Source organism: Rhinopithecus roxellana, chromosome 3, assembly GCF_007565055.1.
Source record: "Rhinopithecus roxellana isolate Shanxi Qingling chromosome 3, ASM756505v1, whole genome shotgun sequence".
Classification (NCBI taxonomy): domain Eukaryota; kingdom Metazoa; phylum Chordata; class Mammalia; order Primates; family Cercopithecidae; genus Rhinopithecus; species Rhinopithecus roxellana.
This window is the reverse complement of record NC_044551.1, coordinates 41,855,697-41,881,395: the sequence shown is the minus strand read 5'-3', so window position 1 is coordinate 41,881,395 and position 25,699 is coordinate 41,855,697. Positions and strand designations below refer to the sequence as shown.

Below are 25,699 nucleotides of genomic sequence, written 5' to 3'. Positions count from 1 at the left end.
GAACCAAGGGCTCCTCGGCAGCCAACACTCAGAATTAAATCGAGGCCCAGCCCTAAAGTTCGGTGATTCGGGCAGGAGCACAGGTATCCAATAATATCGGGGTCAGCATTCCCACCGGGTGGCCTAAATGCCGGCTCCTGTTTTCGGGATGACGAGCCAGCGGAGAAGGTGGCTTAATGAGAGGCCGCGGGAGGTTGGGTGCCGGCACGTAGCTAAACTCCGCCTGCAATGCTTCGTGTTGGCTGCCAGCCAGGGCACGGTTCCGAGCCGGCCGGGACTGACTCCCGGAGCAGCGAACAGAAAACAACCTGGCTCCAGAAAGACAATTAACAAAGGCTGGGGACCAGCCACCCCCTCGCGGCGTACGCACGCAGGCAGCAGCGTGGGCATAGCTGCGCCCGCCAGCGCCCTCGGTGGGCACAGCCGCGCGGAGCGGCGCGGTTGCGGGGAGCTGGGCGACGCACCCCTCCCGCCCCAGCTGCGCTGTCTCCGGGGCGGCCAAGCTCCGTGCGTGAGCGCCGGCAGGCACCTTGCGCGCGCGGGTGAGTCCGCCGGGCGACTGGGGCCTGGTCAAGCAGGATGGGGCCGGGGAGGGGTGCAGGAAACAGCTGCTGGTAGGATCAGAAAAGGGAGGTGGGTCAGAGAAAGGCAGGATGCGACGACCTCCTGGGTCTCAACTTGCTTGGTAACTACCTTTGTGTCTTGAGCCTTATGGGAATGTAAGCCACCTGGTCCATGTGGCCTACCTTAGTCGTTTTACAGGTGGGAAACTGAGGCCCAGGGAGGTAAGCTGGCCAGGAAAAACATTATTATTCTTTGTTCCTGTTTCTCTCTGCCTTCTTCCGTGCAGGATTTGAGACAGCTTTCAGTAAGAATGCATACATTGTAACAATGGAAAAATACAAACAATGGTAAAGAATCCTTGCCAAGCAAAATATAATTATGAATAGACAGTCAAGGCCAGGAAAAAAGAGAACAGAAATCCGTGATCCATAGGTGAGGTGACTTGGCTAAGGTCCCTCAGAAAAGTGGTGCCAAAGCTGGGACTAGAAGTCAGAACGTCCGGCTTCTGAACGCCAGAAACTTACAGTGGGGAAGCGGACAGCCTGCCCAGGCACTGGTTCTTAACCTTCTGGGGGTCCCTGACCCCTTAGAGATCTATGTCCACTCCCCGTAGAAGGGTTCACAGAAAGCCTTGTACGCAGTTTCAGATTTGACATGAATTCCTGCAGGCTGGCACTCAGGCAGGGTGGTTTCAGAGCACTTTCTTTGCTCCTTTGAAGGGAGGCAGCTGGTGGAGGAGTACTTGCCGTGCCTCCAGACAGCTAGCTGTGTGATCCAGGAAGCAAAGTTTAACCTCTTCAAGGCACAGTTTTATGTGTAGACTGGGGATAAGAGTATCTGCTTCATCCTCCAGGTTATTGTCAGACTTAAGAATGAACGTAAAGGCCAGTGCCTGACATAATATATGCTCAATAAAAGTGCTGAAGATTATGGGGTGACTATAGTTTACAATAATCTATTGTATATTTCAAAATAGCTAGAAGAGAATAATTTGAATGGTTCTAGCATAAAGAAAAGACAAATATTTAAAGTGATGGCTATCCCAAGTACACTGATTTGATCTTTATAAATAAAGTATCACAGGTACCCTGAAACTATGTACATCTGTTATTAATTATTATTATGCATTAATTTTTTAAAAAGTGATGACACACAAAACCCAGTGAATCAAAACTGTGCTAGTTAAGAAAGGGTGATGACCTGGAAGAAACTGGGTTGTATCTGAAATAAAATACAATTTAAAAAATTATAAACATGAAAAAATAAAGTCAGCCCTATTGTGACTTATAGACCACACCACATACCTTCGTGATGGTATCCTAAATAAGGGTGCGGCAAGACACTACCCTCAATATTTGACTCCAAGTCAAAAGCTGAAAGTAGAAACTACCAGATACTGTAACAAGGAGTGTTTATTGGGCTTCACTTGCCTCTTTCAAATGGGGTCAACACCTATAGAGTTTTTTTGTTTTTTGTTTTCTGTTTTTTTAGACGGAGTCTTGCTCTGTCTCCCAGGCTGGAGTGCAATGGCATGATCTTGGCTCACTGCAAACTCCACCTCCCAGGTTCAAGCAGTTCTCCTGCCTCAGCCTCCCAAGTAGCTGGGACTACAGGCACATGCCACTATGCCTGGTTAATTTTTTGTATTTTAGTAGAGACAAGATTTCACCGTGTTGCCCTGGCTGGTTGCAAACTCCTGAGCTCAGGCAATCCACCCACCTTGGCCTCCCAAAGTGCTGGGATTACAGGCGTGAGCGACAGTGCCTGGCCTATAGAGTTTGTTTTTAAATTAGAGGAAAGAGGACATAAACTGGGACCTGAGCAGCACCCACCCTTGCCCAGCAATAGAGCCTCAGCTGAATTTCTGCCAGGGAATAGGAGTTGCTGGCAGTTGGCTCACATCCCTCTTGGATCAGCAGATTACTGTGGTAAATAGCTCCTTGGTTGATTCTGCCCTAGATCAAATAAATGGCTTTTTATTTAACTAATGAGGTAGGGAATGTGTTTTTGTGTGCTGTAACAGAAGCAAAATGGCCTTCGTAGAGCTTGACGGTCCAAAGCCTATTGCTTGTTTATTGGTAGGCTAAATAATTTGTTTATTTATTTGTTTATTTTGAGACAGGGTCTCCTTGCTCTGTCACCCAGGCTGAGTGCAGTGGTGCAGTCACAGCTCACTGCAGCCTCAACCGCCCGGGTTCAAGCAATCCTCCTGCCTCAGCCTTCTGAGTAGCTGGGACTACAGGCATATGCCACCATACCTGGCTAATTTTTTACATTTTGTAGACACAGGGTCCTGCTATATTGCCCACACTGGTCATGAATTCCTGGATGCCAGTGATCCTCCCACCTCAGCCTCCAAAGTGCTGGGATTACAGGTGCAAGCCACTGCGCCCAGAGAATTTTATAATTCTAATAATTGTTATTATTTTCTTAATTCCCTAATACTGGAAGGCTCGAGAACTTTAAATCTATGGATCCAAACTTGTGATGGCACAGCCTGGGCAGGCCCACTTATCTATAAAAATAACTGCTTTAAAAAAGATACTGTGTTGTCTCCTTCCTCTTTTGGAAGAACTTTTTAGGCCTTCCAAATAGAGCTGGGGAAATAAGGCTAAGGACAAATAGTTGCTATTTGATTTGAGTTAAGACACATGTCCTCTCCATGTATTTATAAAGGGGAGTTTTTCCTCAGGAAAGAGAGAGAGAATGTGTATGTCTATCTGTGTATGGGGCAAGAGGATGTCTGTTGCTCTCTTTCTGCCTCATTTCCAATCATTTATTTCTCAACACAGAGAAGTCCTTTTCTGTAAGCACAGTGACTTGGAAAATTCCTTCCCTTCTTGGCTCTGTGGCTCTATTTTGTTTCACAGTAGTTTCTAAAATATTAGAATGCTTTTTCTAATTTGACTATGAACTCTTCTTTATATGTTTCTTTTTCTTTTTCTTTTTCTTTTTTTTTTTCTTTTTTGAGATGGAGTCTTGCTCTGTTGCACAGACTAGAGTACAATGGCATGATCTCTGCTCATAATAACCTCCACCTTCTGGGTTCAAGTGATTCTCCTGCCTCAGCCTCCTGAGTAGCTGGGATTGTAGCTGGGATTACAGGCATGTGCCACCGCATCTGGCTAATTTTTGTATTTTTAGTAGAGACAGGGTTTCACCATGTTGGCCAGGCTGGTCTTGAACTCTTGATCTCAGGTGATCTGCCTGCCTTGGCCTCCCAAAGTGCTGGGATTACAGGCATGAGCCACCATGCCTGGCCTTCTTTATATGTTTCTATATTGTTTACCTAGATATATAATGAGCAAGAGCCTCTTTCATTATTTAAACAATTTTTTAAAAATGTTGTCCAAAGAATATATATGGGTGGCAAATAACCACTTGAAAAGATACTCAAGATCATTACTCATTAGGGAAATGCATGTTAAAACCACAGTGAAATATCACTTCATAACTATTAGGATGGCAAAAATGAAAAGATTGGCTCTACCAAATGTTGACCAGAAGGTAGAGGAACTGGAACTCTTATATACCACTGGTTGCAATGTAAAATGGTACAACCACTTTAAAAAAGATCTTAAATACACGCTTAACTTATAAAGTTAAATATACACTTATCATGTTATCCAGAAACTTCACTCCTAGGTCCAGCTTTATTGTAGTAGTGAAACAGGAAACAAACAGTTGTTTATTCAGTGTATGAAGAGACAAATTGTGGTATATCCATATAACGGAATTTTGCTAAGCAATGGAAAGTAATGATGTATTGATACATGCTTCCATATGAATGGTTCTCAAAATAATTTTTCTGAGAGAAAGAAGCCCCAGGCAAAAAACACCACAGTTGTATACTACCACATAGTGCATACTGTATTATTTATTTATTTATTTAGAGATGGAGTCTTGCTCTGTTGCCCAGGCTGGAGTGCAGTGGCGTGATCTCGGCTCACTACAACCTCCGCCCCATGGGTTCTAGCGAGTGTCCTGCCTCAGCCTCCCAAGTAGCTGGGGTTACAGGTGTGTGCCACTATGCCCAGCTAATTTTTGTATTTTTAGTAGAGACAGGGTTTTACCATGTTGACCTGGCTGGTCTCGAACTCCTGACCTCAAGTGATCCGCTTGCCTTGGCCTTCCAAAGTGCTGGAATTACAAGTGTGAGCCACTGTGCCTGGCCTGTATTTTTCATTTTATATAAAATTCAAAGGGAGTTGATATTCCATACCTGACCTCAAACTTTTTGATGGCTTGCAAGAAGAGCCAAGAGTCATGTATGATCATATCAGTCTAACTCCAGTTGCAACAATGTCATTGACAATTTGATCTTTATTCTGCCAGTGTTTGCCCATGTCATTCATTCATTAATTCAATTAATTGAGCACCAACTATATGCTAGATCTACAGTGCACACTAGGTAATGCACTGATGAATAATAGACACATGATCCCTGCCCTCATGGAGTTTACATTATATTGAATGAAACTTTGAGTAATAAAACAAATAGAATAAATAAAACAATTATCACGGGAAAGGAGTGGTTCTTTGAAGGATGATGGAAGGCAGGGGTAGACTTGTCTGGGTTTCAAGCAGAGAAGTAAAGTGACCAATTTTATTTTTTTTTGTTTTTTGTTTTTGTTTTTGAAATGGAGTCTTGCTCTGTTGCTCAGGCTGTGCAGTGGCACTATCTCAGCTCACTGTGACTTCCACCTCCCAGGTTCAAGTGATTCTCCTGCCTCAGCCTCCCAAACTGGGACTATAGGCATGCACCACCATGCCTGGCTAATTTTTTTTCTTTAATCTTCAGTAGAGATGGGTTTTCGCCAGTGTTGGCCAGGCTGGTCTCAAACTCCAGACCTCAGGTGATCTGCCCACCTCGGCCTCCCAAAGTGCCGGGATTATAGGTGTGATCCACCATGCCCGGCCCAATTTTATGTTTTTGAAAGACCACTCCACTCTGATGCTGTGTATCTAGTCAGGAAGCTGTTGTACCAGTCCAGGAGAAAGGTGGTGGAGGTTTAGACCCAGATGGTCTCAGAGATGGAAAGAACAAATTAGTAGATACTTTAATAAAACAAAACAGAGTCCAGAGGTGGACACTGATCAACACTCTTTGAATTTAGTAGTTTTACAGTTTTTAGTCCTTATTACTGTCCTGTCTCTGCCCTCTACGTCAGCCTCCACCACTGCCTCTTACTCCATATGTATAAGTATGTCACAAGAGACTGACAATACCTTCCTGGATCAGATACACTGGACTACAGTATTCCTTTGATCTACTGATCTAGTTGACTGTCAGTAAGAGAATGAGGAAACTCTGGCATAACCAGTGTTTATTAAATTAACCTATGCTGACTCCAAGTGATCTCTGTTTCCCTTTCTAAGGGCTAATGAACTGTTTGTTTTAATCAAGTGGCAGAAATCTAGCTCAGAGTGGCTTAGGCAAAAGGAGGATGAGGAATAAAAATGTATTTGCTCATATGAAAAAGGGAATCTGTCTCTATCATGGCTGAAATGAATCATGCCATCATTTCAGTCTCTCTCTCAGTCTCTCAGTTCTATTTCTATGGTATTAGCCTTATTCTCAGTAAGGCTCTGATATATAGTTCTTATTATGACGATTAGCTGTTCATGGCACCTGCTTAAATATTATGCATCTAGATCAGCCACGTTCTTTAGACAACTTCATACATCTGATCAATGGTAATGCTACCCTTTCCAATTTAACAGTAATAGAAGCACAAAACCATGGCTGCTATAATTGAGAGTTTACCATGTATCAGGCACTCTATTAAATATTTTACTTGGATTATCTTAAGAAATCTTATAACAACTCAGTAAGAAAGGTTACGTAAATATCCTAGGAAAGCCAGCTAATGAATTGCAGAATCAGCATTTGAAATGAGGTTTTTCTGGCTCCAGGGCCTGGGCTCCTAACCTTCACCGTACCTCTCACAATCAATCTTTAGGACTAAGAAGAGGAAAACACTGCACACCATATAGTGTGCCTCTCTCTTCTTCTGAACATCAGTCTTAAAATATGCTTGGCAGTGATAGTAGGGATGGGACTTTGGAAGTTATCCTTCTAATTTTGTTGATTCCAGCTCTTTCGGGGGTTTTAGAGTTCTGGAAGCTCTTTCTACAGGATCCTCCCTTCTGACTATGGTTTCTATCTTTATAAACCACGCTCAGTAGCCAGGGTCCCTATGTGCACATTCTTGTTTCTGTAGGTGTTCCCTCCCTTTATTTATTTATTTATTTTTTTGGAGACAAAGTCTCACTCTGTCGCCCAGGCTGGAATGCAGTGACATGATCTCAGCTGACTGCAACCTCCGCCTCCTGGGTTCAAGCGATTCTCCTGCCTCAGCCTCCTGAGTAGCTGGGATTACAGGCATGTGTCACCATGCCCGGCTAATTTTTTTGTATTGTTAGTAGAGACAGGGGTTTCACCATGTTGGTCAGGGTGGTCTCGAATTCCTGACCCCGTGATCCACCCGCCTTGGCCTCCCAAAGTGCTGGGATTACAGGCATGAGCCACCACGCCCGGCCTGTTTTTTTTTGTTGTTGTTTTTGTTGTTGTTGTTTGCAGTTGTTGTTTGTTTGTTTTTTGAGACAGAGTCTTGCTCTGTCACCCAGACTGGAGTGCAATGGCATGATCTCAGCTCACAGCAACCTCTGCGACCAAACTTCAAGCAATTCTTGTGTCTCAGCCACCCAAGTAGCTGAGATTACAGGTGTGTACTACCACGCCTGGCTAAGTTTTTGTATTTTTTAGTAGAGATGGGGTTTTGCCATGTTGGCCAGGCTGGTCTTGAACTCCTGGCCTCATATGATCTGCCCACCTGACCTTCCAAAGTGCTGGGATTATGGGCATGAGCCACCATGCCTGGCCCCTTTATTCTTCAACAAGGTCCTTTGCTCTCCTGATGTCTGAACTTCACCTTTGACAGCTTTCTATGAATCATTTCTGGAGTCTGAGACCAGATGGTTTTCCTTTTTTTCCCCCTTCCTTAAATGTTTAAATTGGCTCCTCCTGGGTGTAAGAAAGGGAAAGAAAAAAATTTTTTTTTTTTTTTTTTGGATACGGAGTCTCACTCTGTCGCCCAGGCTGGAGTGCAGTGGCCGGATCTCAGCTCACTGCAAGCTCCGCCTCCCAGGTTTACGCCATTCTCCTGCCTCAGCCTCCCGAGTAGCTGGAACTACAGGGGCCCGCCACCTCGCCCGGCTAGGCTAGTTTTTTGTATTTTTTAGTAGAGACGGGGTTTCACCGTGTTAGCCAGGATGGTCTCCATCTCCTGACCTCGTGATCCGCCCGTCTCGGCCTCCCAAAGTGCTGGGATTACAGGCTTGAGCCACCGTGCCCGGCCAAAAAAATTTTTTTTAAATATAAAATGGCTCCCCTTTAAAGCCTTGGGTAGACAGCTGATGGATCCTCAACTTTCCCTGCCCTGACATTTTATCTTCTGAAAGAACTTTCAAATGATAGTTTCACTTTCCCCAGCGATCTGCTATGTTCCATTTTTCCATTCAGTTCCTCCAATTGGTCAAAACTAGGTCAGGCTCAGTGGCTAGTGCCTGTTATCCTAGTGCATTGGGAGGCCAAGATGAGAGGATCACTTGAGTCTAGGAAGAGACCAGCCTTAGAAACAAGTGAGACCCTGTCTCTACAAAAAATTAGAAAATTAGCTGGGCATGGTGGCACGTGTCTGTAGTCCCAGCTACCTGGGAGGATTGCTTGAGCCCAGAATTGCATCACTGTACTCCAGCCCTGGGTGACAGAATGAGATCCTGTCTCTTAAATAAAAGGTTTGGAGTATCGTTTCCTCTTGTTACTTCTTCTCTCTTGAAAGGGATTAAATAATCAGGATGTCCATATCATTTTTTAAAAGTTTTATTATGTTTTTAATTGACATATAATGTTTTATTAATTAATTAATTAATTAATTTATAAGACAGGGTTTCACTCTCTTGTCCAGGCTGGAACGACACAGTGGCACGATTACTGCTCACCATAGCCTCAACTTCTGGAGTTCAAGCGATCTTCCCACCTCAGCATCCCAAGTAGCTGGGACTACAGGCATGCACCACCATGCCTGGCTAATTTTCTTTTTCGTTTTCTTTCTTTTTTTTTTTTTTTTGAGACAGAGTTTCCCTCTTGCTGCCCAGGCTGGAGTGCAGTGGTGAGATCTCAGCTCGCTGCAACCTCTACCTGCCAGGTTCAAGTGATTCTCCTACTTCAGCCTCCCAAGTAGCTGGGTTTACAGGAACCCACCATCACGCCCGACTAATTTTTGTATTTTTAGTAGAGATGGAGTTTCACCATGTTGGCCAGGCTAGTCTCGAACTCCTGACCTTGGGTGATGCTCCCATCTTGGCCTCCCAAAGTGCTGGGATTACAGGTGTGAGCCACCACGCCCAGCTGCCTGGCTAATTTAATTTTTTTTTTTTTTTTTTAGTGGAGATGGGGTCTCACTGTGTTTCCCAGGCTGGTCTCCACCTCCTGAGCTCAAGCAGTCCTCCCACCTTAGCCTCACAAACTGTTGGGATTACAGGTGTGATCCACTGTGCCCAACCTACATCATGTTTTAATTTAAATAGTTCCTCTGCTTTTAGTGGAGTGAAACCTGGAACAAATAACCAGATATTTTAAATACTGTATCCTAATTGTAGACCCACTTTTTCCTGATCTTTGTATTTCTGGAATCCTGCAAAATGCTTGTCATGTAGTAGCTGCTCCAAATACTTGTTGAATGAATGTGTGAATGCTCAAATCCCTCTGTGCCAGTGTGAACAGAAGAGAAGAGAGAGAAGAGAATTAACTCAGTTTTATTCTATTCTAGAGTCAGAAGCAGCAGCTTGCTGCAGAAGTATTAACTGCAAATCATTCAACTTTTTTTTTTTTTTGAGATGGAGTCTCACTCTGTCGCCCAGGCTGGAGTGCAGTGACACAATCTTCACTCACAGCAACCTCCACCTCCCAGGTTCAAGTAATTCTCCTACCTCAGCCTCCTGAGTAGCTGGGATTATAGCACCATGCCTGGCTAATTTTTGTATTTTTATTAGAGATGGGGTTTCACCATGTTGGTCAGGCTGGTCTCGAACTCCTGACCTCATGATCCACCCACCTTGGCCTCCCAAAGTGTTGGGATTACCCGTGTGAGCCACCACGTCTGGCCTGGCTATTTTATTCTTGTTGCCCAGGTTGGAGTGCAGTGGTGTTATCTTGGCTCTTGGCTTACTGCAGCCTCTACCTCCCAGGTGGAGAATGGCTCCCAGCTCAGACTCCAGAGTAGCTGGGACTACAGATGTATACCACCACACCCGGCTAATTTTTTTTTTTGTATTTTTTATAGAGGTGGGGTTTCTCCATGTTGCCCAGTATGGTCTCAAACTTCTGAGCTAAAGTGATCCTCCCGCCTCATCCTCCCAAAGTTCTGGGATTATAGTTGTGTTCTGTAATTTAATTGAGGTGGTGGCTACACAAATCTACACGTAATAAAATGGAATAGAACAATCAAATACAAACGTGTGTTATACCAATGCCCATTTCCTGGTTTTGATGTTGTGCTATATTTAAATAAGATATAACCACTAGGGAAACATGGGTGAATAGTACAGAAGACCTCTTTTAGTTCTTTTTTTCTTTTTTGAGACAGTGTCTCTCTCTGATGCCCAGGCTGCAGTGGCACAATCATGGCCATGCCATGCATGGCTCTCTGTGGCCTCAACCTCCTGGGCTCAAAACAATCCTCTTGCCTCAGCCTCCTGAGGAGCTAGGACCTTTGTACTCCATGTCAAAAAAAAAAAAAAAAAAAAAAGTTGAATGTTCTAGAGTTAATACTTCTGCAGCAAGCTACTGCTTCTGCCCAGGGGTCTCAAACTCCTGAGCTCAGTCAGTCCGCCCACCTTGGCCTCCCAAAGTGTGAGCATTACAGGCGTGAGCCACCGTGCTCGGCCGGCCTTTGTCTTTTTTTAAGAGATGGGGTCTCTCTCTCTTGCCCAGGCTGGAGTGCAGTAGTGCCTTCATAGCTCATTGCAGCCTTGAGCTCCTGGACTCAAGTGATCCTCCCTCCTCAGCTTCCTGAGTAGCTGGGGTGATAGTTGTGAGACCATTTGCCTGGCTTCTCCCAGGCTTTTAAGCTGCATTTGTCCTGAGAGTATTTCTAAGATAGTGGATAACTTAAGCTATACAGGCAGTCCCTGACTTATGATGATTCAACTTTATGAATTTTTGACTGTAAAATGGTGCAAAAGTGATACACATTCAATAGAAACCGTACTTTGAGTACCCATGCAACTATTCTATTTTTCACTTTCAATACTGTATTCAATTAATTACTCTAGATATTGAACACTTTGTTATAAAACAGATTTTTGTGTTAGATGATTTTGGGCAACTGTAGGCTAATGTAAGTGTTCTAAGCACGTTTGAAGTAATCTAGGCTAAGCTATGATTTCACTAGGCATCAGGTATATTATATGCATTTTTTACTTATACAATTTTCAACTTATAATGGGTTTATCAGGACATAACCTCATTGTAAGTTGAAGAGCATCTGTATAATATTTTGCTTTTAAATTTTTATTTTGAAATAATTGTAGATCAAGGTGAGGTTGCAACAATAGCACAGGGAGGTCCTCTGTACTGTTCATACTGTTCACCCATGTTTCCTCAATGGTTACATCTTATTTAAATATAGCACAACATCAAAACCAGGAAATGGGCATTGGTATAATATGTGTTTGTGTTTGATTGTTCTATTCCATTTTATCATGTGTAGATTTGTGTAGTCACCACCTCAAATTAAATTACAGAATATTCTGTTGTAGGCAATAGCACTGTCACCACAAAGTTCTCTCTGTTGCTGTTCTTTTATACTCACACCCACCTGCTGTCCGTCAGCTTCTCTAACCAGACAGCCACGAATCTGTTCTCTATCTATACAATTTCCTTTGTTACTAAATAGAATCACACAGTATGTGACCTTTGAAGATTGGCTTTTTTTCACATAGTGTCATGCCCTCTAGAGCCATCCAAGTTGTTGCTGTATCAGCAGTTCGTTCCTTTTCATTTCTGAGTATTCAGTGGCCTGCATGTACCACTGTTTGTTTAACCATCATCTATTAAATGAAATTTTGGTTGTTTCCAGTTTTTGGAAATTACAAATAAAGTTTCTGTGAACACTTATGTACAGGTTTTTGTACATAAGTTCTCTTGCTGTGGGTTAGATGTCCAGACGTGCAATCGCTGAGTTGTACAGAAAATGTATGTTTTATTTTTGAAGAAACTGACAAACTGTTTTCCAGAGTGGCTGTACCATTTTACATTTTCTTGGTTTTTTTGTTTGTTTGTTTTTGTTTTTGTTTTTTTGAGATGGAGTCTCGCTCTGTCATCCAGTCTAGAGTGTAGTGGCACGATCTCAGCTTACCACAACCTCTGCCTCCCGGGTTCAAGCAATTCTCCTGTCTCAGCCTCCTGAGTAGCTGGGATTACAGGCGCCTACCACCAAGCCTGGCTAATTTTTATATTTTTAGTAGAGACGGGGTTTTGCCATGTTGGTCAGGCTGGTCTCGAACTGCTGACCTCAAGGGATCCACCCACCTCAGCCTTCCAAAGTGCTCGGATTACAGGCATGAGCCACTGTACCCAGGCATTTTATATTTTCACCAGCAGTGTATAAGAGGTCCAATTTCTCCACATTCTTGCCAGCATTTGATATTCTATAAAATTGTTTTGGTAACAGCTTTATTGAGCTATAATTCATATCATATGGTTTTCCCATTTACATCAAGTGTACAAATCAGTGGTTTCTAGTATATTCACAGACTTGTGCAACCATCACCACAATCAGTTTAGAACATTTTCATCATTTCCCCAGAAAACCTTGCACCCTTCAGCTCCAAACTCCCAATTCTCCATCCCCTCAGCCTTAGGCAATTGCCAATCTTTCTATCTGTTTCTATAGATTTGCTTATTCTGGTCATTTCATATAAATGCAATAATAAAATACTTGGCCCTTTGTGATTGCCTTTTTTCACTAACCATAATGTTTTTAAGATTCATTTATGTTGTAGGACATATAAATACAGTTGATCCTTGAGCAACATGGGCGTTGGGGCACCAACCTGTGCAGTGGAAAATCCACCTATAACTTCTGACTCACCAAAAACTTAACCACTGATGGCCCACTGTTCACTGGAAGCCTTACTGATAATACAAACAGTTGATTAACACCTATTTTATATGTTATATGTATTATTGACTATATTCTTAAAGTAAGCTAGAGAAAAGAAAATGTTATTTAAAAAATCATGGAGAAGAGAAAATATGTTTACTATTCACTGAGTGGAAGCGCATCGTCATAAAGGTTTTCATCCTTGTGGGCTTTGTGTTGAGTAGGCTGAGGAGGAGAAGGGGTGGGCCTTGCTGTCTCAGGGTTGGCAGAGGCAGGAGAAATTCTGTGTATAAGTGGATCCATGCGGTCAAACCCATGCTGTTCAAGGGTCGATTGTACTTCGTTTCTTTTATTGCTGAATAATATAGATATTTTTCCTTTAAACAATTATTAGTTTATTTTTCATGCTATTTTAAATGGATATATAATAGTTGGGGAGTATACGTGATATTTTGATACCTGTATACAATGTGTAATGATCAAATAAGGGTATGACGTTTTTAAAGAAATAACAATGTGGTTTTTTCCATTACGCAAGCTATAATCTAAGGGATAACACATGCTGCTACAGAGAGGTTTTGCCAGGCCTGCTAGGAGGTCTAGATTACAATTAGCCTAAGTGCAAATTAATGCTATTTTAAGTCTTTAGTAGTTCTCTGTAAAGTATTTCTCATGATTTTATTTATTTAGCAACAGTTTTGAGTTGTGGCACCTGAATAGCTTTCCTGAAATTCTATGGGGATCTTTCTAGAGAAGCTGCACAGGTAGTGAATGTTGCAGTTCAGGCCAGGGACAAATCAGCAGATCACGGGGTGTGTTCAGGAGCTAGAATAGAGCTGTGCATCAGACAGATTTGTTCCAGGATCTTTCTGGGCTTTTGCCCTCTGTACATCCCTACCCTCCCCAAACACCCATTTATGTACTCTCCGATCCATGGGACAATGCTTTCGGCCTAAGACGGAAACTTTGACAACTACTAATACAGCCACAGGAAACTTTTATGTAGCAAATAGTGTTAATCATTGGCCTGGTGAGGCACAGAGGAGAATACAAGATGAACAGGTGCTCATCTTGCCTCCAAGAGCTTAGTGTCTAGCCGGGAAAATGAGCACCCTGAATACAAGGTTACACAGGATCTGTGCCATTTTAAATATTATGAAGTATTTTAACCATCCAGAAAATAACAAAGCACAAAACAACAAATACCCATGCACTTACCTCCTAGCTTTAACATTTTTGCCATGTTTCCTTTGTACTTTTTTTTTAAACAAATAAAGCATCTCAGCTACTCAGCAATAAAAAGGAACTGCAACTATTGATACCCACAATATATGTGAATCTCCAGGGAATTATGCTGATTGAATAAAGCCCATCCTAAAAGATGACATATTGTGTGATTCCATTTACATGCATTTCGGGAAAGGATACAATTATAGAAATGGAGAACAGATTCGTGGTTGCCAAGGGTGAGGATGGGACGGGGACTGGAGCGAATTAGGTGAAAAGGCAACATGAGGGGCGTTGCGTAACAATTGTGTATCTTACTGTATCCACAGTTTTTTGTTTTTTGTTTTTTTGAGACAGGGTCTCGCTCTGTCACCCAAGCTAGACGGCAGTGGGGCAGTCTTGGCTCACTGCAACTTCCACCTCCTGGGCTCAAGCAATCCTGCTACCTCAGCCTCCTGGGTAGCTGGGACCACAGGCATGTACCACCATGCCTGCCTAATGAAAAAAAAATTTTTTTTTTTGTTAGATGAAGTCTCACTATGTTGCCCAGACTGGTCTTGAACTCCTGGGCTCAAATAAGCCTCTCGCCTTGGCCTCCCAAAGTTCTGGGATTACAGACATGAGCCACGGTGCCCAGGCATATTTGGTACTGGTAAAACATTATACAAGCCTCTATTTTTTGTCCTAGTGTCTTTCCTCTTTCCCCATTTCTGTTTTGGCCTGTGTCTGACTGGTTGGTTATTTGACACTCTTGGGGTCTACTCCTGCTCCTGTTGTTTCTGCTGGTTCTCAGTCACAGGAGCATTCTTACCATTTTTTATTGTAAACTCATCTTCAGGACATGGTTAGCTGTGGCCTAGGTTAAAGACGTGTCCTTCTGGAAACATTTTATTTTGTTATGGCCACTCAGAATCCAGGATTTCTTTTTGTATAAATTTCTTAGCTTTGGGCCACCTGGACCACACGTATACCATTGATTTGGACTTAAACCCAGTGAAGGCAGGTGTGTTGTTATGAATTTATGTTATGGAGACTTTTTCTCCTCACCCAGAATCCAATTCCTCACCCAGAACTGGGATGAACTGTCTTTGTCATCTTCTGTGTGGATGGCTGCATGTTGTTGTTGTTTTTTTTTTCTGCTCCACCATTTCACAGAAGTCCTTGTGGTAGGGGGTCTCAGTTCTGTGAAGGAGCTTGTCTCCTGTTCCTACCTGGCACTAATGCCCAAGTCTCTGGTTCACTGAGTTTCAAATGGTGTCTTCCCTACCCACCCCTCTACTTTGGGCCACAGCTGCATCAGGTCAGCTGCTCCCCATCCTGGTTTTCAACTCCCTGTTTGAGGGCCCTAGTGATTTCTCTTCCTCTCTTACATGATCTGTCATGCAGTTAAAAAGTTTATTTAAAAGTTTAGGCCGGGTGCGGTGGCTCAAGCCTGTAATCCCAGCACTTTGGGAGGCCGAGGCGGGCGGATCACAAGGTCAGGAGATCGAGACCATCCTGGCTAACCCGGTGAAACTCTGTCTCTACTAAAAAAATACAAAAAACTAGCCAGGCGAGGTGGTGGGTGTCTGTAGTCCCAGCTACTCGGGAGGCTGAGGCAGGAGAATGGCGTGAACCCGGGAGGCAGAGCTTGCAGTGAGCTGAGATCCGGCCACTGCACTCCAGCCTGGGCGACAGAGCAAGACTCTGTCTCCAAAAAAAAAAAAAAAAAAAAAAAAGTTTATTATAGCTGATCTAGCATTCCTAAGTGTTTTGTGGTAGAAAAGTTTTTCAGATCATCTTGTCCATGGTATTGCCCTTAACACTTTATTATTATTATTATTATTATTATTATTATTATTATTTTGAGATGGAGTCTTCCTCTGTCACCCAGGCTGGAGTGCAGTGGTGCATTCTCGGCTCACTGCAACCTCCACCTCCTGGGTTCAAGCGATTCTCTTGCCTCAGCCTCCCAAGTAGCTGGGATTACAGGTGTGCACCACCACACCCGGCTAATTTTTGTATTTTGAGTAGAGATGCATTTTTACCATGTTGGCCCAGCTGGTCTCGAACTCCCAACCTCAGGTGATTTGCCCACGTTGGCCTCCCAAAGTGCTGGGATTACAGGCATGAGCCACTGCACCTTGGCCCTTGATACTTTAAAAGTTAGAGATAAAGGACTGTAGGAGTTTCAGAGAAGAAAAGTGCAGCTGGTGGGAGTGAGAAATGAGGGGAGGATCAAGAGTGGCTTTAGAGAAGTAAATATTGGGGGATAGGAACACAGGAGGGAGCATGGCAGGTACAAAAGCAGGAAATGCCAATGCAAGTATGGAGAAGAGCGCTTAACTGTCTTTCCACTGCAGTACCACCTGTGAAGAGGAAATATAGTTAGAGCCTGGAGTGCAGTCTGTGAAGGGGAAATGAGGTTGGAATCAGACCACTGAGCAGCAAGCAGGAAGCTACTAAAGTCTTACAGCAGGGCACACCATGTTCACATGCGTTGTTTCAGGGAGTTTAACCTGGAAGCATGTCCAGAAGGAATGGGTGTGGTGGTGGCAGGAGAGGAGTGTGGATTAGGAAGGATGACTCTGGGGGCTGTAGAAATAGCCCAGGCGATGGGTATTAAGGCCTGAATGGGGTAGCTGGTAGGATGGGGTGTAGCGGGACCACTGGGAGAGTGTGAAAGAGATTCAACTGCACCAGATAAAGAAATCTAGGTCAAGAGCTGAATTGGAAATAGAAGAAAAGCCAGGCAAGCACATTGTCTGAGTCCTGGGAAATGAATTTAAAATGTCAAGAATTATCTATTTTGAAACTTTTTTTTTGAAACAGAGTTTTGCCTTGTTGCCCAGGCTAGAGTGCAGTGGTGTGATCTTGGCTCACTGCAACCTCTGCCTCCCAGGTTCAAGTGATTCTCCTGCCTCAGCGTATCTGAGTAGCTGGGACTACAGGCATGCCTGCCACCACACCTGGCTAATTTTTATATTTTTAATAGGGACGGCCTTTCACCATGTTGGCCTGGCTGGTCTTGAACTCCTGACCTCAGGTGATCTGCCCACCTTGGCCTCCCAAAGTGCTGGGATGACGGGCGTGAGCCACCGGCTAAAATGTCAAGAATTATCAGAGCTGTTACCTACCTTTCAATATTGTGCAGCTACTGCCTACAAATGCTAATAAACAGTTCATCTGGACTCTGTTTGCAGCTTAAGATGTTTTTAGGCCTCTTGATGAGAAATTGTCATTGAATTAGAGACAGCATGTCCCAATATTTCTTCCCAAAAGTGAGTGGGGATGGTTTTGCTTTTCCCAGAACCTGCTGACATGGCCAAGCATGGAGCCGACGAGCCGTCCTGCAGGTCAGGGAGTCTGGATGGGGAAGGTAGGAACTCCGAGGACAGATCGCTGCTTCATCAGAGGTTGGCTGTCCAGGAGCTCATCGACACTGAGGTCTCCTACTTGCACATGCTCCAGCTCTGTGCCTCTGACATCAGGAGCCGCCTCCAGCAGGTACTTGGGTGGGGTCACGTACAACCTGTCTTTATGGGGACAAATGTGGGTCCCAGCTTCTGAGATTTCCCATCCATTCCTGGGGCAAGCTTGATAGAAAGGAAGCATGGTGGATGTGAAGTCTGACAGACCTGGATGTAAGCCCCAGTGCTTCCATTTATTGGCCGTGCAACCTTCAGCAAGGTCTTGCATGGCTTAGAATCTTAGTGTATTCCTTGGCTAACTGGGGAGCGGAATAATCACCTGGAGAACTATGGGAGCTAATGAACAAGCCCTTTTCAAGTTTGGAATAGATTGCTTAAACTGACCTATATTATTACTCCTCTCTTCTTCTTCTTCTTCTTCTTCTTCTTCTTCTTCTTCTTCTTCTTCTTCTTCTTCTTCTTCTTCTTCTTCTTCTTCTTCTCTTCTTCTCCTCCTCCTCCTCCTCCTCCTCCTCCTCTTCTTCTTCTTCTTCTCTTCTTCTTCTCCTTCTTCCTCCTCCTCCTCCTCCTCCTCCTCCTCTTCCTCTTCCTCTTCCTCCTCCTCCTCCTCCTCCTCCTCCTCCTCCTCTCCTCCTCCTCTCCTCTCCTCTCCTCTTCCTCTTCCTCTTCCTCTTCTCTTCTCTCTCTTCTCTTCTTCTTCTTCTTCTTCTTCTTCTTCTTCTTCTTCTTCTTCTTCTTCTTCTTCTTCTTTTTCCTGCTTCCCCTTCAAGGGTCTCTTTATTCGATCTGCAAAGTCACTGTCAGCAACTTGGCCTGGCCCTCTATGGCTTCCAACAAGGAAATGCTTAAAAGTCAGGAAATGCATTTAGTGCCTTTCCTAGTACCAAAAATTGACTACAGCCTCTTTGGGCACCCTGAGATAAATCAATAGCATTTGCTTTTTCTTTACTTCTCTAACAGAATTCCGGAAGACAATAGATCTCTCATTTATATTTATATTTATATTTATATTTATATTTATATATACACATTCATATATAGAGAGATCCTTCAGCCAAGAAGAGGCAAAGAATCCAGCGTACCTCTGAGGTACCTCTTGGCCTGGTGCAGGAAGGCCAGGAGGCACCAACAATCTTGGGAATCACCTCGAGATGGGCAGTACTGAGCTGGTGCGGCATGGATGGGGGGTCTGCAACAGCCCTCTCCCTCTAAGGAGGGTGGAGCTATGATAAACCAGGGGAGCCCTCACTCAAGCTTTCCACCCATCCTGAAATGCGAACTGTACCTGATGGAGCTTTGAAGCTAAAACCCAAAGTGTAGATACAAAAGGATTCCCTAATAGGCCTCTAGGGGACTGACTCCTACCCACAGCCCCCAGGTCCCCTGAAGGCAGGTGTCATGGAAACAGAGGTCTGCTCAGCCACAGGAGAGGGGCTGGGCTCTGTCTCCTCCTCAGGTCTCCAACCACAGCCCCTGCAGGCCCTCAGGCAGGGGAACCCAAAAGGCCAGAGCAAGACTCGGGCTCGGATCACCCGGGAAAGTCCAAGGCAAACTTTTTTTTTTTTTTTTTTTTGAGAGACAGGGTCTCACTACATTGCCCAGACTGGTCTCAAACTCCCAGGCTCAAGTGATCTTCCCATCTCACCCTCCCAAGTCAGCCTCCTGATTAGCTAGGATTACAAGCTCGTGCCACCACACCCAGTCATGACCTACATTCTAACTGTCTCATTTGCAGGGTGGTGACATGGAGAAATTATCACTGTGAGAGTTACTATTATAGTGCTTATTTTTTACATTTTCTTTTTCTGGTTTCAGAAATAATGCAGGCTCTTGCTTGCTACATTTCAAGCATCCCCTCGCATTTGAGGTCCATAAGGGCAAAGATTTTGTTTAGTTGAGTATATCCCAGTCTTGACACATAAATACTGGACTTAAAAATAGTCTTTCTTCATTGAATGAAATACCAAAGTAGACAATGTAGAAAGTGAAGTGCTTCTTTTATTTTACCCTCCAGAAATTAGGCTTTTTCTCTGTAGACGTTAAACAAGCAAATACAGTCATGTGTCACTTAACACCAGGGATATGTTTTGAGAAATGCATAGTTAGGCAATTTCATCATGTGCGAACACCATAGAATGCACTTATACAAACCTAGATGGGATAGCCTGCTACACACATAGACTGGACGGTATGGCCTATTGTTCCTAGGCTATAAATCTGTTCAGCATGTCACTGTCCTGAATACTACAGGCAACTTCAAGACAATAGTATTTATGTATCTAAACACAGAAAAGGTACAGTAAAAATATGATATTATAATTCTATGAGATCACCCTGGTATATACAATCCATCTTTGATTAAAATGTTATTATGCAGTGCATGACTGTTATTTATTTTAACAAAAACAAGAGCAGACTCTAGATATTGTTCCGCAGTTAGGTTTCCCACTTGAGTGTGTGTCCAGCACATCCTTCACTGCTTGTGCATTTGTATAGATGTCCTGCATCTTTTTAAACAGCGGTAAAGCTTGGTTAATAGGGTCCAGAGAATGCATCTTGAGGTGATGGTGGTAGGTGCCAAGTATGTCAGAGCTGGAAAGAATTCTAACTTCTCACCCTTCGATGACAGATGGGGAAACTGAGAGAAGACAGCTGGCAGCAGACCTAGGCAAAAACCCCGGTTCAGCTTTCCTTCCACACTGAGTACTCCATCTGTTCCTCTCTTCTTGTAAAGTAATGAAAATACTCAATTTTTAACGTTTCAAAACATTAACATTTTAACGTTTCAAAATCCTTGCAGAATTTCACTGGGGCAGCCAGTCTTCTCAAGAGTGATGGGAATGGTGTGAGTGTTCTGTCCTAATCTCGAAAGTCTGCAAATACACTCTGTGGAACTCTTAACCACCTCCCATGGCTTCTTTGTTCCTTCCAGTTGCCACAGGGAGATCTGGATGTCCTGTTCTCAAACATTGATGATATCATCAAGGTGAACAGCAGATTCCTTCATGATCTACAGGAGACAGCCTCCAAGAAAGAGGAACAAGTGCAGCTAGTTGGTAAGCAAAAAACCTAAGGAGCTGTTAGCCTTAGATTCTTGTGCAATTGTTCTCAGCGAGTGGTCACTGCTTAACTGTCTCCAGAGTTCCAGGGAAATGTAGCTGAATGGCAGTCTGTTTTGGGGATCTCCAAAACACAACCTATCAGAGCCAGCGGGGCCCTCAAATAACAACTAGTCCAGTCCCATTGCTTTACAGAGACTGAGCCCCAGAGACAGAGAGGAACATCCTCACAGTCACAGAATTGTTAGTGATGCAGCTAAATGTTTAGTCTGTGTCTCTTTCATATTCATTCATCCAACAGTTATTTACTGAGCATCTGCAGTGTACAGGCAAAGCATCAACAAGAGAGTCAGAGCTTCTATTCTCATGGAGTTGACAAGTTAGTGACAGAGACAGAAGATAAACAGACAAACAACAGAATTGTAGGTGATAATTTGTAATTTGAAGGCGATAAATAGTTGTGGTAACTTCTGGGTGTGAGGGAAGGCCTCTGGAGGAGGGAACATATGAACTGAGATCTGAGTGTCAGGAAGGAGCTAGCCTTGAGAATATCTGAAGGGAGAGTAGAGAGCATAGTTGTGCAAAGGCCCTGAGGCAAGGATGAGTCCATAACGTTTAAAGGACAGATGGAAGGTTGATATGGCTCCAGGGAAATTAGTGAGGGGAGACTGTCAGGGGATAAGATAGAAGAGGCACACGAGGACCAGATCATGCACAGTGTTATAGGTCATGGCAAGGAGTTTGGAGTTTATTCTAACTGTGATGGGGAGCCATTGGACAGTTTTGAGTGGGGAAGTGACATGGTTTGATTTATGTTTCTTGAAACGGAGTCTTGCTCTGCCGCCCAGGCTGGAGTGCAGTGGCGCAATCTTGGCTCACTGCAACCTCTGCCTCCTGGGTTGAAGTGATTCTCCTGCCTCAGCCTCCCAAGTAGCTGGGACTACAGGTGCCTGCTACCATGCCTGGCTACTTTTTGTATTGTTAGTAGAGACAGGGTTTTACCATATTGGTCAGGCTGGTCTTGAACTCCTGACCTCTTGATCTGCCTGCCTTGGCCTCCCAAAGTGCTGGGATTACGGGCGTGAGCCACCACACCCGGCTGATTTATGTTTTTCAAAGATCTCTTTGGCTGTTGTGGACAATGGATTATGAGGGGGTGGTGAGAGTGGAAGCAGTGAGATCAGTTGTGGCCCAGATGAGAAATGAGGATAGTCTCCTTTGGTTTAATTTTTTTTTTTTTTTTTTTGAGATGGGATCTCACTCTATTGCCTAGGCTAGAGTGCAATGGAGCAATCATGACTCACTTGCAGCCTCCACCTTCCAGCCTCAAGGATCCTCCTGCCTCAGCCTCCTGAGGAGGATAGTCTTCTTATTCTGAAATGATTAGGATGACCACGGCAGAAAGAAAGGAGGAGTGGGCGCAAACCTCATACCTGTCTCCTTCTGTCTCATCCCATCTGCTGCCAGGATTCCCATGGTGAGGGGTTTCCTAGTGGAGTCAGGAGATATAGGGGAATGGGTGGGTGCCAGATTCACTACAGTGGCAGAAAGGAGGAGGAGATAAAGGTACCCAGTGCTGTGGCCACCCAAGTGCCCCTGGCTTTTATACCACCAATCTTCTAACCTTTCCCGAACATGAATAATGAGGATGGGGATTAAAAACAACAAACATGCAAAAAAAGCTTTGTGGGTTTTTTGTTTTGTTTTTTTTTTTTGAGATGGAGTCTCGCTCTGTCACCCAGGCTGGAGTGCAATGGCATGATCTCGGCTTACTGCAACCTCTGCCTCCCAGGTTCAAGCGATTCTCCTGCCTCAGCCTCCTGAGTAGCTGGGATTACAGGCGCGCACCACCACACTCGGTTAATTTTTGTATTTTTAGTAGAGATGGGGTTTCACCATGTTGGCCAGACTAGTCTCGAGCTCCTGACCTCAGGTGATCTGCCCGCCTTGACCTCCCAAAGTGCTGGGATTACAGGCGTGAGCCACCGTGCCTGGCCTAAATACACAAAAAAATCTTAAAAACCTACTTTCTGAGTGTTTACAAAATGCTAAGCACTGTTCTTATGTACATATATTAATTCACTTCATCTCAAAATAACCCTGAAATGTAGATACCATTATCTCATTTTACAGTTGAGGAATCTTTGGCACAGAGAGACGCAATAACTTGCTTAGTCACGCAGCTAGGGGCAGAGCCAGAATTTGAATGCAGGTAGTTGGCCCTGAGAGTCAGAGCTCTCAACTGCTACACTGAATTGCTTCTGCATGGTAGAAGGTGAGACTAAAGCCTGTGTATTGTGTGTTTATCATTCCTTTGAAAATATAGTTCTTTACTAAAATAGCAATGTGAGTGAGTTACTATTCCCTATAAATGATAAAGGAATGCAAAATTAAAGAACGAGATTTTTAAAAGTATCTGTAGGCTGGGCATGGTAACTCACACCTATAATCCCAGCACTTTGGGAAGCTAAGGCGGATGAATCACCTGAGGTCAAGAGTTCGAGACCACCCTGGCCAACATGGTGAAACCCCATCTCTACTAAAAATACAAAAATTAGCCAGGTGTGGTGGCACACACTGGTAATCCCAGCTACGTGAGAGGCTGAGGCACAAGAATTGCTTGAACCCGGGAGGTGGAGGTTGCAGGGAGCTGAGATCCTGCCAGTGCACTCCAGCCTGGGTGACAGAGTGAGACTCTGTCTCAAAAATAAAAAAATTTAAAAAGTACCTATAGATGTTCTTACAGGTACTTTCTCTTTTATCATTTGATCATTATTTCTGTTAATAATGAACACTTATTTCAATGGAAATTGATATAGCCCCAGGCTGAAAACATTCTAAGGTCTAAGGACTTTGAGCTCAGGCTCTTCTATAGCTACATGTTTGAGATTTGGTGAGGTTCCTTGTAAAGGTCTTCATTTCTCAGTCTGCCTTCCTGCTGGACCCACAGAGCCAAAAGGCTACTTGTCTCCTGATCACACCTGGTGACATGTCCATGAGCTGTCCTCACTGCTTCACTGTAGGGTTTCCAGTTAAAATATGGGACATGCTTATGCTAAAAAATTATTCATTGTTTATCTAAAATTCAAATTTAACAGAGCATCCTGTATTCCTCTCTCCCCTGCAAATTTGGCAGTCCTGTTCCCTGGCCTTCACAGAGTCTGCAGAAAATACCTTTCTCATCCCTTGTCTCTTGTGGTTGCCAAAAAGAGACCCAAATAACCCACATGGCTTTTCTTCTCCTCAGTGCAACTATGTGCCAGGTCAGGCCGCTCTGGTTCCTGCCCACTGTCTCTCTATTCCCCCTCTAGCCCCTAGGCCTTGCTATGTAAGGAGAGCCCTTTCCCCAGTAGGGCAGCAACAGCATTTTTTTTTTTTTTTTTTTTTTGAGACAGAGTCTCTCTCTGTTGCCCAGGCTAAAGTACAGTGGCGTGATCTTGGCTCGTTGCAACCTCTGCCTTCCGGGTTCAAGCGATTCTCATGTCTCAGCCTACCAGGTAGCTGGGATTACAGGCGTGTGCCACCATGCCCAGCTAAGTTTTGTATTTTCAGTAGAGACTGGGTTTCGCCATGTTGGTCAGCCTGGTTGCAAACTCTTGGCCTAGCAACAGCATTTTGAAAGATTTTTGGGAGGCTGGGCATGGTGGTTCACGCCTACAATCCCAGCACTTTGGGAGACTGAGGCAGATAAATCACCTGAGGTCAGGAGTTCAAGACCAGCCTGGCCAACACAGTGAAACCCCATCTCTACTAAAAATACAAAAATTAGTTGGGCATGTTGGTGGGCACCTATAATCCCAGCTACTTGGGAGGCTGTGGCAGGAGAATTGCTTGAATCCAGGAGGTGGAGGTTGCAGTGAGCCGAGATTGTGCCACTGCACTCCAGCCTGGGCAACAGAGCAAGACTGCATCTCAAAAAAAAAAAAAAGAGAGAGAAATATAATGTTACTACAAATATTTAAAATTTTCAAGTAGCTACATTAAGAAAATTAAAGAAACAACTGAAATTAATTTTAATGATATCTTTTATTTAACTCAATAGATCCAAAATAATATTTCAACATGTAATCAGTATAAACATTCATCATTCATTACTTTTGTTTTATATGAAGTCTTTGAAATCCAGTATCTTTTACACTGACAGCACATCGCATTTGGGGTTCACCATATTTCAAGTGCCCAATAGCCATGTGTGGCTGGTGACTACTATATTTGAGCACTGCAGGTCTAGTGGTTATAGCAGAAGCTTTGGAATCTGACTAACAAGGTCCTGCCACCCTCAAGCTCTTTCCTTTCTGAGTCCCAGTTACTGCCACCTTAAAATGAGCTTGAAAACAGTATCCATCTCTGTGCCAAAAATGATGCCAAGTACTTAACCTGAAGCTCTTTGAATTCTCATAACATCATTACTTGTTGATTATTATTAATAACCTCCATTTTACCAAAGACATCTCTGAGGCTCAGAGAGGCTAAGTAACTTTCCCAAGGTCACACAGCTTGACCAGGCAGTTAGTATTTGAACCCAGCTCTTCTAGAGCCCTAGGTCTTGACCATGCTGCTTCCCTTTCTCTCCTTTCCAACTAATCCCAGCTAGAGATAAAGTGCCCCCTTTGACGCTAGGAATAAATTGTTTGCTAATCTGTGACTGGAGAAGGACAAGCAGAGAGGAAACAAGCCTTTCCTTTGGTGTAATTGGCATTCTTGCCTCTTTGGACCACTCTGTTCTCTGGGAGTTCACTTTCCTCTGTCCTTTAGTTACTGAAACACCCTTGCCCCTGGCCACACTGGTATGACAGTTTCCTTGGCATGTCTGTCTCATTCCTGAGGACACACCCATGTTGAGGAGAGTGTGGGAACTTGGGCCACACCCAAGCTATCTCCTAGCAGGGCCGTCTCTGCAGTTGGCTGATCTCTCTCTCACACAGCTTCTTCCTGGCTGCAGTTTCAGGTGGTCATGTTCTGTCCGGCTCTAGGGGCTTCTCCTGGGAGTTCTTGCTAGGCATCAGCTGAACCGACACTGGGAAAGGGTAGGCCCAGGGACGGCGATCTCCCCATGGGGATCTTTGCTGAGAACTTGCACCTCTGGCCACCAACTGATGTGTCCCAACACAGACCTTGTCTAGGTCACAGGTCTAGCCCATGGCTTTGGCAGGCAGTAGGGTCAGCTGGGCTTCCTGTGGTCCCTGGTTCCCCACCTGCCTTCTTGTGGTTAATATATTTTTCTTCACCCTCACCACTTCCTCTCAAGTCCATCCACCTTCTCTAGGTC

The 25,699-nt window shown here is 44.1% G+C and overlaps 1 protein-coding gene across 1 annotated transcript in view; it reads left to right on the top strand.

Annotated features, from left to right (window-relative positions):
- The first annotated feature begins 321 nt into the window (after positions 1–321).
- The window catches only part of ARHGEF37 (Rho guanine nucleotide exchange factor 37), a 53,895-nt gene continuing 28,517 nt past the window's right edge, over positions 322–25,699 (top strand). Inside the window, exons 1-3 of the mRNA XM_010386869.2 lie at positions 322–542; positions 17,251–17,447; positions 20,304–20,427. Of these exons, the coding sequence (XP_010385171.2) occupies positions 17,262–17,447; positions 20,304–20,427 (310 nt within the window). The 5' untranslated portion in view covers positions 322–542; positions 17,251–17,261. The remainder of the gene's footprint in view (positions 543–17,250; positions 17,448–20,303; positions 20,428–25,699) is intronic.